This window comes from Trichoderma virens (genome assembly GCF_000170995.1).
Source record: "Trichoderma virens Gv29-8 chromosome Unknown TRIVIscaffold_87, whole genome shotgun sequence".
Taxonomy (NCBI): Eukaryota; Fungi; Ascomycota; class Sordariomycetes; order Hypocreales; family Hypocreaceae; genus Trichoderma; species Trichoderma virens.
The window spans coordinates 636,351-649,175 of NW_014013662.1; the positions used below are offsets into that span (position 1 = coordinate 636,351).

Sequence of the window (12,825 nt, forward strand, 5' to 3'; positions counted from 1 at the left end):
CTGACCTAGCGGCAGCAAGTGTCAAATTGAGCAACGCCTCCACTAAAGGGCTCGATGCCAGCCACCCAAGCCCTTGCAAATGGTGCTGCCTTGCAGGTTTGAACACGTTTGACCTTGTGCAGTTGTTTCGCGTCCTGCACAGCCCGATCAGCGATCCGTTGTTTCGGCTGCCGTCACCTGAGGCGGCTCGTATTTTGGGGCCTGGCATTATTAGTTCTTGTCTCTTAGTTTTGGTGGCGTGCCGCCCTGGCTTAGACCAAGGCATTCACTAATAATACTTTATGGTGGAGGCAGCCATCGTGTACAAAAACAAAACAAAGATGATTCAGTTTATTAAAGGCAAACAATATACATTTACATTCAATCTCTCCCGATCTTGCTCTATTCCTCATTCCTTCTAAAACGAAAAAATAATAACGCTGGTAAAATTCTTCCTTTCTCCTCCGACTCTTCCGCAATGAGCTCCACCATCACGAATTGCAGCTCCGACATTGACCGCGGCGACCCGGAAATGGAAACCGACATGATGAAAAGCAAACACGAGCCGCGGGCTTCATTCCTCAGCTTGCCCACAGAAATCCATCTACAAATCTCAAAACTGCTGATATATCCCGATGCACTCTCTCTCAAATACACCAACCGGTATTTCCACAGCTTCGTCGATACCGGTATCAACCTGAAAGTGGAGTGGCTCGTTGAGCGCCGCCGTCTTCACCTAGAATGTCCAAACAACAAGCGCTGTGATTTGGGCACTGATTTGCGGTTCTGCAGAGGCAGTGTAGCGTAAGTCACACTCATTTCACCATTGAATCGCTGCCGTATTTATAAGCAGATGTTGATCTGAAACAGGCTACTGATGAAGCGCCGACGAGAACACATTGAATGCGAATCACGGCCTGGCTTGGGATGCATAATCTACGGAACACCAACTTGTCCCAATCGTCGACGACGCATGAAGGCATGGCAACGATGGCTAGAAACAAAATTCACAATCGAGCTGCGGTGGGTGCTGCTGGCTTTGCTTGTTGCTTTGTGCAGCTGGGTTTGCACAATCTTGTTAAATTAACTGCGGGCTGGCGGAGATGTTGCGCTGGATCGCTGGATCACTGACTATACCGGATACAATTACACGAACATAATGTTTAATGTCACAACTGCATAGCGAGGGAACATAGTAAATTGATTTACAAAAACAAAAATATAATCCGCACGTAAATATCGCACATTTGTTCTACCGGACTACCACCTCCATTCTCATCAAGATTGGGAATAAATGCAACCACTCTGGAGTACCCAAATTGAGCCTCGCCCCAAAATATATCTCGTGCATGCTATAAACTAGAGAGTGACAAATTTTACCCAAAATCACTCGCGTGTAGTTCTTCCACCGGAGTAGTCACGAAAGCGAAGGAAACATTCTTCCCCGTGAACCAGTTGAAATGCAGCCTCCACTGAACACCAAGGGGCAGGTAATATCAATAAGGCTGTTCCGAAGTCATGGGTCTCCATTCTGTGAAATCAGATGCGAAATCATAGGCGTCCTCCAGGAAAGTCAGGTAGCTAGACCCCCAAGAGTCCGCAAGTTTATCATAGTGGCATTGAATCTCTCTCATCTTTTTCATGTCGAATTTCTCTTGGGGAAGGCAGCCGTTCAAATAAGCGAGACCACGCATGATGAGATCGAGTTCAAGATAATTGTCTCTTACTGGGATTTTACTGGTGAGAATGAATTGATAGAAAGGTGAGAACATCATTTTCGACTTACCGAACACTGCTGCACCCTTTTCCGGGTTCGAGTCTTCTTCGTGTGCTTTCCTTGCTTTTTTCATAAGTTCGCGATATAAATTCGTCACCCAGTCAGTGACTTTCTTAAGATCTCGCTTCTCCTCCAGTGTAAACGCCCTAAGGAACTCGAGAATCATGGCTCTCATGGCTGTAACGTGACAGTCACCCATAGGGCCGCTCTTATTGGAGATATACTGGGGGAATATTCTGCATGCGTACTCGTAGCGATAAAATGCCATATACAAGCGGCGTATTTGCTCGTCAGGGGCTGGGTAAGGCGTCTCCTTATCAGAGGTGGGACCAGCCTCTTTGGTATAACGCCGATACGGTGGAGATTCCCATTCGTCGAGGCCCTTGATACCTGAATTCAGGAAACTCTGGACCAATGGCTGAACGATTTCCCTGTGAAAACACATCATTTCCTTGAGTTGGGTTTCATTGATCTCGTTAAATACGCGCGCACGTTCGAAATAAATTCGGCGATTGTTGAATAATCTCTGGCTCTCCCAGTGCTCCAGATTATATTTACCGGCCTTATAGACGATTACCGCCTCGTACAAACCCTCCCCACCTAAATCTTTTAATAAAGTGTCAAAAGGTTTTTTGTGAGTCGCTTTGGGTGCTGTCGCCGACATAGCTAATGCTTGGACAAAGATGAGCAATGATCAAACAGGTAGGTGTGTATAGAGCGGAGCTGAACTCAGCTGTCGAATCAATGATGCTTCGCAGAAGAAGGGTCCCTAGAACAAGCGATGGAAAAGAACAAATATATATGCCTTTGTATACCATCACTTCCATTAGCTATCACGTACAAAATTGCTCATCTGCTATTTGCTCATTGCATGCTCTATCATAATCCAGATTTCCATTTAAGCCATCAAAGGGTAGGTCACATGGTCGAAGTCTTCTCTCAAAGAAAGATTCCCTATAACCACTTGTGATCAATCCTTGACCAATTTAAAACTAGATGTCCGGATGAAGAAACATTAAAATTCTTTCATCATACACTCCAATTGGCTTAAACTATCAACATCTAAGCCAAGCGCCGGTTACGGAGATGAACAAAGGGCCCCTTATTGTTCATTCATCCATCTAATCACTCTTTCAATAGACCAGTCAGTCAGTATCTCAAAACTAAGTTCTCCATCGAGTTGCGGTAGGTATTGCTCGCTCTACTTGCCCTTGTTGTGTACAGATGGGTCTACACCATCTCAATAAATTAACGGCTGCTGCTGGAGACGTTGCGCTGGGTCGCTGGCCGTACCGCATACACATATACCTCATATTTAATGTTGCAATCTTATGAGAAGAGAATATATACGCTCGACAGACAATGAAAATATCATATGTACTCAAATTATCACAAATTCATTCCAGCGCACTATCGCGCCCATTATCCTCAGAACTAATCTAGTAATATTTAATTTGATCAATAAAATCCATTCAGAGGAGCAACCTATTCCAATTACGCTTCGTTCTAGGCAAGGGGGAGGAATATCAAGGAGGGCCCCGTACACCACCTTTATATTTGAGAGTGATCCTGTATGAGTAGGAAATGAACAGACAGTTCGACAGAGAATATTATTATTCCTTCTATTTTTACATATGGGGCTACCCGATTCAAAGGCGACCGTTTCCCCGACGACGGCCCAAAAGTGCAGCCACTTCATCGGGCCCAAACCTAGTCTCGTCCCAAAATACATATCCCGTATTAATCAACGAGGATATCTCCGTTTCATCGGACGACCATTGTCTCGCTTTACATGAAAGACACCACGAAAACGAAGGAAATTTGTCTTTCGTAAAATCGTCGGGGATGCGGTCGCCTTTGAATCGGTTAGCCTCCTCTGTACAACCCAGAACCCTAAAATAATATGGATCATAGAGGTTCTCCAGGAATTCCATGAACTTCCAATCCTCACTACTATGAGCACTCAGATTTAATGAGGTAAGCCCGATCAATTCCTTGTCATCGATCTCTCCACCCTGAGAGTACGTTAAACTAGGTATCAATAACTTACGACGAGCTTCCTCGCCATTTCCAAGCCACCGGTTATCCACAACATTATTAAGCCCAGAAACAAGCTTTCTTATTTCATCGTGTTTCCCTTCAAGGCAGAAGCGTTTCAGAATAACGAGGCCACGCATGATGTTGCCCTTGTCGATCTCCTCTCTTGTCACTGGAATTCCGTTGCCGAGAAAAATTGCATTCGGGAGTCTGTTCGTAAAAGATACCCCGTTGGGTAAAAAGTCCGCACACCGACGCATTGCAAAGCGACTGACGGTCAATACCTCTTCTATCTCCCAGCGCTCAAACATTTTAAAGAAATTGTCGATATGGGATTGTTGGTTCAAGATATCATGTGGAGTATGTGTTCTGATAACGCGGTACAAGTTGGAGCTAAACTGAAAGCGATAAAATGCGCGGTAAACGCGGGCATTCTCCACGACAGAGAGTTCCGTTATGAACCTATTGGGGTTCGTACATCTCAACTGGGACATTTCTGACAATCCGAGTTGGCTGACCAAATTGTCAAAATTTTCACTGGCCCAATTTTTAAAACACGGAACCAATGGCTGAACAATATTTTCGTGAAAAAGTTTTATGTTTTCGAGTTCCAGTTCAGTGGCTTTTTTGATCTCGTCCGCTCTCCTCGAAGGGTCTCCGTGGCCCTCGAATAATGCCAGGCAGGAAATGGGGGTGTGATAGTATTCCAACTTCTCGCGGTTATACTCGCCGGATCTGTGGACAGCTGACGCCTCATAAACGTATGGACCCAAAGTGCTTGTCAGCTCGCTAAGGAGAGCCTCTCGGGTTTTTGAGTTGACATCATGAGCTTCTGCTGACATGGCCGACGCTATTTTTGAGGTTTGCGGCGATCAAACAATTGATACATAGAGTAAAGTTATGAGCCTACTGTCTCATTGATAATGTTTGGCAGGGGAATTCTCAAAATTAGCGGTGCTGGAGAGCAAATATATACCTTTAGTTCCTGTTCTAAATTCTTTTGCTTGTTGCTCAACACGTGCTCTGCCATAATCCAGAGTTCACTTTGAAACGTCAAAGGATGGGTCACATGCGTGGAAGTCTCCTCTTAATGGAAGAATTCGTCAGACCACTTGTACTTATTAATTGGCCTATAAAAAACTAGATAAACGAATTGGGATACATCGATGCTCTTTCAACGTGCACTCCAAACGGCTTGAACCATCAATGTTCAGGCCAAGCCCCAATTATGGAGAACAACATAGACAAAGGCCCCCTTTACTGTTCATTCATCAATCCAACCATTCTTTCAACAAGCTATTTAGACCAGTCGTAATCTCGCATCTTGTCCATTCTGTCTCATCAACCTATCAAATCTCACACATCATGTCTTCTCACCAGATCCGGCCTCCAGCTTGGACCCCACACAGCACTGCGGCGTTAATTGCGTCCTTTCCTTCGAGCATTTCTCTATCGATTCAAAGGAAAACTTGCCGCCACGTGAATCTTGTTCCATCTCAAATTTCCCAAAGGTAGCCAATCCACCAATCGCAACAAAGATCTCCGTTTCCGGATCTCTTCAGCACTCCCATTCCAACCAATAGACGCGCATGTTCCTTTTGCTGTGAAAGAGTTGCAGGAATCCGAAATGACACTCCAAAGCCTTCATTCCATGCTCAAAGCCCAACACGTAGCCCAGCGTGAACCCACTTAAAAGCCCAAATGGCCAATCTCATGGCCACCCAAACTACGCGCTGCCCACAAGTCTAACAAGAAAGACGATGATCATTGGCGCTCTTTGAGATCCTTGTTTACTGCCCATTGTTCTCGATATCGTGATGTACAACCTGGGTCACCAGCGTTCACAGGAAGATGACGCATGGCCATAAGTCTGGGCAATGTAGCACCACATGACTATGTAGAACAGCTACAGGTCGCCTTCAATCCCTCGCCAAGTATCCGGCTGCTTTTCCCAAGTACCGACAAGTTGGAACACACATCTACGAAGGATCTCAGGCCATGCAAAGTGTTCGGGATGCTGCGAATGAGTTGACATGGAGGTTAAACACGTTGTCTTGCAGTGCAAATTTGATCATCCGATAGTGGTGTATTAAATGTTCGCACTTGTATCTAGCTTTGTCCATGTATGCTGCGGCGCAAAAATGTGAAACGCTCAGATCCGCTCATACGTGCCATGAATGGTGTAATCCTTCTTTGGACCGTTGACAGTGTACTCTATGCTCCATTTCTCCAAATTCACAGCCTTAAACGCAAAGTTGTACTTGACATTGTAGTAATCGTCAATGCAAAGATGTCCAGCCTTTGCCGCCCAGCCCCCCTTTTCGCGTTTCTTGTTATCATCCAAGGGCGGCGCCTCGAACTCGATTTCGTGGAAGAGGTAGTCTGCGCGTTTTTGATCGTCTGGCTTAGCGAACCAAACGCTGATGGTGTCCTTCTTTGAGTCGTAGCGCCAAATGTATCGACGAGTCGCTTTGAATCCGAAACCAGACGATGTTTTGAATTCGCCGTCTTCAATGTACAGATATTCCAGATCCTCTCCGCCGCCATTCTCATCGCAGGTGTCAATGCTGTTTGGGTCAGAGACGCACTGGAGGCCCTCCGAAGTTCGTTCGCGGAGCAGAAACTGAGCTGTGCCGACAAACTTGCCGCTAGGGTGGGAAGGAAGACGACTGTTCAGGTCTCGTTCGAGCCTCCATGTTCCAAGGAGACTTCTAAAAACGCCTCGCGCGACGAAACGAGGAGTTGTAAGGCATTCGACAGCAATGTCGCGAGTCTGTTTCAAGGATTTCTCGGCTTCGGCCTTTGCTTCGGGGCTATCGCTAGGTGAGGGATATCGAGCAGGCGTAAGCGTATCGAGAGGAAGGTTATTTCGGGAAGTTGTCGGAGTCTTTGGCATAATAGATTCGTGCATAGGTATTGAAAGCGCTTCGGAAAACTCTTGCATCAAGTACATGTAATCGCCCATGGGGAACTGTGAAAGCCTAGGATCGTCTCGTAGGTTAAGTGTTCGCTTGATAGAATCATCAGTTTGAAGTTTCCGCTCAAGGGCTTCTGATTTCGAGCCGGTTTGGCCAGACCACAAATCAGCAATGAATCGGGCATGCATCTGCATGATGCCCCAATATGGGGACCGGTAGAAGCCAACAAACCCGAGATTTGGAACCTCTGGGTGATGGGTACCGTGGAATGCCAAGGCGAGTGCTTGGCTGTAGTGTCGCGGAGAGTGCTGAAGCGTCTCGAGAATCTGCTTTGGCAGGAAATTGACACAGGGAGAGGGATCAAAGCCTGTTGCAAGGACCACAGCAGCGATATCATCGATCTGAGCGCCATGATCATCCAAAGTGACAAGATCACCCTCCAGAGAGAGAACTTTGCCAAACGATAAAGTGATCATGCCAGATCTTACGAACTCGCTGTACCAGTCACTGACGGCCAAGTATGCCGGTTGGTCTCTCTCCTGCTCATTGGGCATCATTAGAGGGGAGAATTGTTCTTGGTCACCGAGCGACGACTCAAAGATGGTATGGACCATATTTGCATGTTCTTGGCTGATATGGCCCTGCGTGTTCTCCAGTGGTCTGGGCCGGTTGTTGATGTTATAGGAGCCCAAATCTAAAGGCGCAAAGGGAGCTGCAGCAAATGTAGGCTAATACAGGTGAGTAACTTTGCAAGAGGAACTATGGAGAAAACCAGCTTACCTCGGGGGTGGTATACAGAGGAAACACCCATATAGGGCGCTGGATTGCATGGTAAATGGAGTATTTGTCGATTCCGGTGATGTCTGATTGCTCCAGAGAGTTGATGGCGGATGAGAGATGGCTCGCGATGGTGCCCGCAATCTCGACGCCGGACATTTGGCCTCCAACAATGAGAATCTTGCCTCCCTTTTGCTTGCCCTCTCCCAAAAGCCCCTTCAGGTCTCGGTATTGGCTGCTGTGAATGATTGGAACCGAGGTCTTTGCGTTTTGGAAGCATTCAGGGATGATGGGCTTGCCAAAGTATCCAGAGGCAATGACCAAATAGTCAAAATCCCTCGCCTCCTCGCTGTCTCCCGATTGAATGTGTATCTTCCAGCCTTCTGTACCGTCATTTCGCTTCTCTGCCTTTGCCACACGGCTCTTCAATTGGAGCTCAAAATCCGGGTTGCCATTGAGGTATCTGCTCTGATACTGCTCCAGATACTTGCCAACCTGCCATGCGCGCGGAAATTGCGGCGCATCGTCTTCCCAGGCCAAGTCGCTGAACTGAACCGTGTGTCTGCTCTGGTTCGCAACCATCAATGGATGGACCAGACGCCCTGAATCGGTCTTTGAAGTCGGCCACAGCCCTCCAATGGCAGGTTGGCTGTCAAAGATGCTGACTTTGAAGTGTCCCTTGGGTGCATTGTGAAGAAGCGTCTTTGCCGCCACAAGGCCAGAAGGTCCGGCGCCTGGAAGCGGTTAGAAGGGACTCGTTGAATCGGAGCTCTTGGTTTCTCATGCAACTAACCGACAATGCAAACAGACTTGGACATGACGCGACTGAGGCCCCTGTAGAAGCTGGAGGTCATGTACGTACGTATTTTGAAAAAAGAGAGAACGAGTCTAGGGTGAGAATGAGGGGCAGCTGAAGCCCTGTAAAAGAAAGCACCCACCCGATGGAAATCTGGGAAATATGTTGCCAAAGAGGCAGCTGTGGATTGGATTCTTTTATAATGAAGAAAAAAGTATACGAATAATGAGGAGAAATCCTGTGTCTGTTTGTAGCGCTGAGGAACTGCAGATCCGGCGTGTCTCGTGAGATTGACGGTTACACAAAAGAAACAAAATCAAGCTTCAAACTCTCGATAGTGCCGATCAGCGGCTCCATTGTCAGAATGCCGCTGAGATCAGAGGCTGCTTGCTGACATAAGACGGTTGGGCCATGCTCAATGTGATGCTGGAGCCGATTCAATGCTGTTGCACTGCAGAGGTTTGTCGTTGCCACCTCATATATGACGCTTTGATGCGATGACTTGGACTGGAATGTCAAGATCTAACCTAGACAATCTCCCTTCGTTTGTCTAAGGTATCTACATGTAGCAATCCTGATGCCAAGCAATCAATTTTCAGTCATCATCTTGCTCCTGTATTTCACCACTAGCATTATAAATCAAACTTTGCCTCATCTGCCCTACCATGTCAACAACATCATCTTTTTAACACCTCGGCATCTAAAAACAGACTTTTATCTCCGCCCATGTCAGACCCCTTCCAGTAGCTTTCTATATCCTCATTCGGCTTTAACAATCCCTGCTGCGTCTGCCCCGCCCCCTCGCCCAAAAGTGTCGTCATGCCCCTCCCTTGCGTGATTCCATTCGGATAGCTTCCTGAAGCTATCCGAGCCGTGGTGCTTCCGCATGTGCATCCTCTATTTAAGCTCAGCAGCGCTTCCGGAGCTGTGTGTAATGTGTTTGCTTTCTAGTTGCAGCTCTAGTAGATCATTTCAGTTACTGTAATCAACTGCCTTTTGCCGTAAATCGTCACTTGTACATTACAATAGAACGAGCAACCATTATCCTCCTAGAATGGCTTCACCACACCACGTCCTTATCCTCGGTGGCCACGGCAAAATCGCCCAGCTGCTCACACCACTGCTGCTCAAGCGCGCCTGGACCGTCACCAGCGTAATCCGCAAACAAGAACAAGTGCCCACCGTCGAAAAGCTCGGCGCCGGATTGCCAGGCAGGCTCAGCGTGCTTGTCCGAAGCATTGAAGACGTCGATAGCCAGGAGAAGGCAGCGAGCATCTTGGACGAGGTCAACCCAGACTATGTCGCATGGAGCGCAGGTATGCGGATTTGGCTTCTCTGTTTTCCCCCCAGCTATTCACGGTTCTGACATGTATTTCTCCTAGGTGCTGGAGGTAAATACGGTGCTGAAGGTACATACCGCATCGACCGCGACGCCGCAATCAACTTCATCAACGCAGCCGCAGCCAAACCATCCATCAGTCGCTTCCTCCTCATCTCCTACAATGGTTCCCGGCGCAAGGGAGCTCCTTGGTGGACCGCCAGCGAATGGGAAGACTACCACAAGAATATCAACTTTGGCGTATTAGCGACCTACTACCAAGCCAAGATCGCTGCCGACGAGGTCCTATACGAAGTATCCAAGCAGAGCCCGACTTTAGTAGGCATTGACCTCCGTCCTGGCACATTGACAGAGGCTCCCAAGGGGAATGTCACACTGGGAAAGAACAAGAATGTCCGGGGAAACGTCTCTAGGGAAACGGTAGCCTACGTTACGGATGCTATTCTTGCTGCAGAGGGAGTCAAGAGCGGGTGGATAGACTTGCTGCAGGGTGACGACGATATTGACGAAGCCGTTGCTGCCGTGGTTCGTGATAGCGTTGATGCTGCTGAGGGTGAAGATATTTATGCAAAGTACGCGTAGACTGTGCGCAGTCAAATAGAGAAAAAGCTCAAAACATTTGATCAAATTGTAACATTATTAATATTATTGCACATGGCTTCCTATCTGCTAGTTCAATATTTTGAACCTACCAAGCATTGTGAAATCTGAGTGGAGAGGGGATCTCATCTCGCCAACCTATATTTCCCTTACAAGCATCCATAACCACTTCCGCGCCGATGAGACGTGGAAAAAGAAAGAAAGATATGCACCTAGCACAGTCTTATCTTCACTGTCCGGAAAGATTATCTCCAGAAGATGCTTTCGTCAAAGCCTCAGCTAGATGGAGCTGCTTCGATGGAAGCGCCCTGAAAGCTCCAGGTCGTCGTCATCGTAAGCCCGCGAGGCTTTGAGTCGTGCCATCGCAGGCAGCTCGATCGTGTTCCGATCACCGTACGCCACGGTATCCAATCTGCCGTCCATTCGAACGGTATTTCGATAGCCTCGGCGAGCGCTTGGCCAAATCTTGTCTTTGAAGGCCTTCAACTCTTCACAAACGGTGCCCTAGCTCGTGGTGAAGTAGATTAGGGCGTTCCAAACTCCCTGCAACGGCAACACACACCCGCTAGCAATACTGAGCTGGAAGTTAACACGGCCATGATATGTGAGGCTGTAGAGCCGGTTGACAGAACTTGGGATCCAGGTGATCAAAATGGCAAAACCGAAGATGAAGCTGGTGCGTAAGTAGGCCATCTTGACGGGATCAAGTCGCTTCAGTTTCAAGGAAGCATTTGACTTTACAGTCCTCAAGTAGGAAAACACTGTAAGTGCTGGATTTGGCTGTGTAGAGGGAAGAGCTGCATTCTGTCGGGAAATTCTCTCAATATTTCGAGAATAGTAACCCCCTGTTTGAGGTACTGCCCATGATCGGCCGCATGACGCAACGGCGGGACCATGTGAATAAATGGCAGGAGGAATCATGGGGAGAGAAAAGTCATCATTGTCGGGAGTATTAGATGTGATCTGGACTTCGGTGGTTGCAGTGCCATAGTAGTCTTGTCTCCGAGTGAGGCTCTGGCCAACCAGTCAGTATTCCGCAAACTGGGCATCAAGAAGGTACCAATTCATACCTCGTCAGTAGAGTCTCCAGCTTCGCTGGCTCCACCCGACTCAATCCTCTTAGTTCTTGGTTGGATATGGACTGCAAAGTTGCGAAGACGGTTCCTGTTGCGGAATACGTGATATCCCACAGCTACGTAGATGACGATGGATCCAAAAATGCAGATCCAAATGGGGATGTAATACGCATAAAGGCGTACTAGGCTCCAGTTTGAGTCAACCCAGCACCAAAGCTGGCCGAGTGTCAATATTTAAACGGTGGGTGTTAGATTTGGGCGGCTTACCGATGCATTCCCAAAGACAGGACCTTTTGCATCGTCGTGAATAGAAACCAAGACGACGGCGGGCACCAAGGGACCACCGAAGCAGATGATGCAGTAGATCCAGATGCGCTTCCGAAAGGTAGCAGGGCTGGCGTTGTAGAAGAAGACGAGAAAGACATTGAAAGCCATGGCAAATGACCACCAAGGGTCCGATTGCATGAACCTAACCAACAAATCAGTTTTAGATTCTCTCGAGCTAGAAGAAAAGGAACGTGATGTTAAAGCTGGAAGCCCAAAGAACTCACCATTCGAAGATGAAACCTTGTCCCTGGCAGAGAGCAGACCTTTCGCCCCTGTCGAGGCCATCGTAGCCAATCATGGAAGCGATGCTCGCGCCAGCGTTGGCAATGGAAGCCAGGACGATGAATATGTTAGGAGTGGTTCGAAGCTTCTTGAATATGGAGAAAGACAGCAAAGTGAGCGTGATTGCCACCATCGAGAGACCTGCACCAGTCCGCTCGATGGTAATGAGGACCTCGATCTCTCGAGGGCTCAGCTCCGATCCGCTGGTATCGTTGGGAGGAAGATGCATCATGAAGAGTATCAACTGCTCTAGTTCATAGCACTAATGAAGATGCGTGTGTTTGGTTTGGTTCTAGGTTTTGATATGGAGGGATGAATGACTGTGAAGATGCCAGTGCGGAGAAACAATGGCGATGGAAGAAGGTTTGCGACAGGCAAAAAATCTTCTCGGGAGGGGATGGCCTGATTTCTTAGAGAAAATATCGACTGTGAGTCATGGAGTAATTTTTCGTAGGGAAGGCGTCTTGGTTGTGGCAGCTGCCAAGGTCGAGCTCGGGGGTGAGCTGCAGGTGAGCTGCAAATCAGGCTTGCTGTACTCGTATTCGTACTGATTCAACTCCAGACACTAGAAGAGTTCCTGTTCCAGGGCTTTATTCCTAAATTACTGTCAGAGATGTACCAATGGCCATTTGGCCATTTCTTGCATTCGTCCTGTAGCACCTTGATCCGCAATTACAATAGACTCACACCGTAATTCAGGTCTTTGGTACGAATAATTGGAGAATTCTTGCAACTTGTAAATACATAGTAGGATATGGAAAACAAATGTTCTTAATCAAGATTAAGAGTTTCCTCCCTTATCACGTTGGATCAGTGAGTAAAAGCACTGTAGTTACCGCAGTCAAAGTATATGTAAAAAACATAACACCTATGCGTTTATGTAGGCCTATTGAAAATCTGATACGCTATAATGCGAT

The 12,825-nt window shown here is 47.5% G+C and overlaps 6 protein-coding genes across 6 annotated transcripts; 2 read left to right on the plus strand and 4 right to left on the minus strand.

Annotated features, from left to right (window-relative positions):
- Window positions 1–526: 526 nt before the first annotated feature.
- TRIVIDRAFT_44769 (uncharacterized protein) lies at window positions 527–1,066 on the plus strand (the record flags this gene model as incomplete). Its single annotated transcript, XM_014096765.1, has 2 exons — window positions 527–783; window positions 850–1,066. The coding sequence occupies 2 exons, from the start codon at window positions 527–529 to the stop codon at window positions 1,064–1,066; spliced, it is 474 nt and encodes a 157-aa protein (XP_013952240.1).
- Window positions 1,067–1,475: 409 nt separating this feature from the next.
- On the minus strand, window positions 1,476–2,201 carry TRIVIDRAFT_204972 (uncharacterized protein; the record flags this gene model as incomplete). Its single annotated transcript, XM_014096766.1, has 2 exons — window positions 1,476–1,705; window positions 1,766–2,201. 2 exons carry the CDS (start codon window positions 2,199–2,201, stop codon window positions 1,476–1,478), a joined length of 666 nt encoding a protein of 221 aa, XP_013952241.1.
- Window positions 2,202–3,405: 1,204 nt separating this feature from the next.
- On the minus strand, window positions 3,406–4,635 carry TRIVIDRAFT_226162 (uncharacterized protein; the record flags this gene model as incomplete). The annotated part of the gene is made up of 1 exon (XM_014096767.1): window positions 3,406–4,635. The coding sequence occupies one exon, from the start codon at window positions 4,633–4,635 to the stop codon at window positions 3,406–3,408; it is 1,230 nt and encodes a 409-aa protein (XP_013952242.1).
- Window positions 4,636–5,945: 1,310 nt separating this feature from the next.
- Window positions 5,946–8,306, minus strand: TRIVIDRAFT_57871 (uncharacterized protein; the record flags this gene model as incomplete). Its single annotated transcript, XM_014096768.1, has 3 exons — window positions 5,946–7,439; window positions 7,492–8,222; window positions 8,282–8,306. 3 exons carry the CDS (start codon window positions 8,304–8,306, stop codon window positions 5,946–5,948), a joined length of 2,250 nt encoding a protein of 749 aa, XP_013952243.1.
- A 940-nt stretch (window positions 8,307–9,246) lies between these two features.
- TRIVIDRAFT_83099 (uncharacterized protein) lies at window positions 9,247–10,299 on the plus strand (the record flags this gene model as incomplete). The annotated part of the gene is made up of 2 exons (XM_014096769.1): window positions 9,247–9,600; window positions 9,667–10,299. The coding sequence occupies 2 exons, from the start codon at window positions 9,339–9,341 to the stop codon at window positions 10,203–10,205; spliced, it is 801 nt and encodes a 266-aa protein (XP_013952244.1).
- A 428-nt stretch (window positions 10,300–10,727) lies between these two features.
- On the minus strand, window positions 10,728–12,137 carry TRIVIDRAFT_57873 (putative G-protein coupled receptor protein; the record flags this gene model as incomplete). Its single annotated transcript, XM_014096770.1, has 4 exons — window positions 10,728–11,237; window positions 11,294–11,515; window positions 11,567–11,768; window positions 11,851–12,137. The coding sequence occupies 4 exons, from the start codon at window positions 12,135–12,137 to the stop codon at window positions 10,728–10,730; spliced, it is 1,221 nt and encodes a 406-aa protein (XP_013952245.1).
- Window positions 12,138–12,825: the final 688 nt, after the last annotated feature.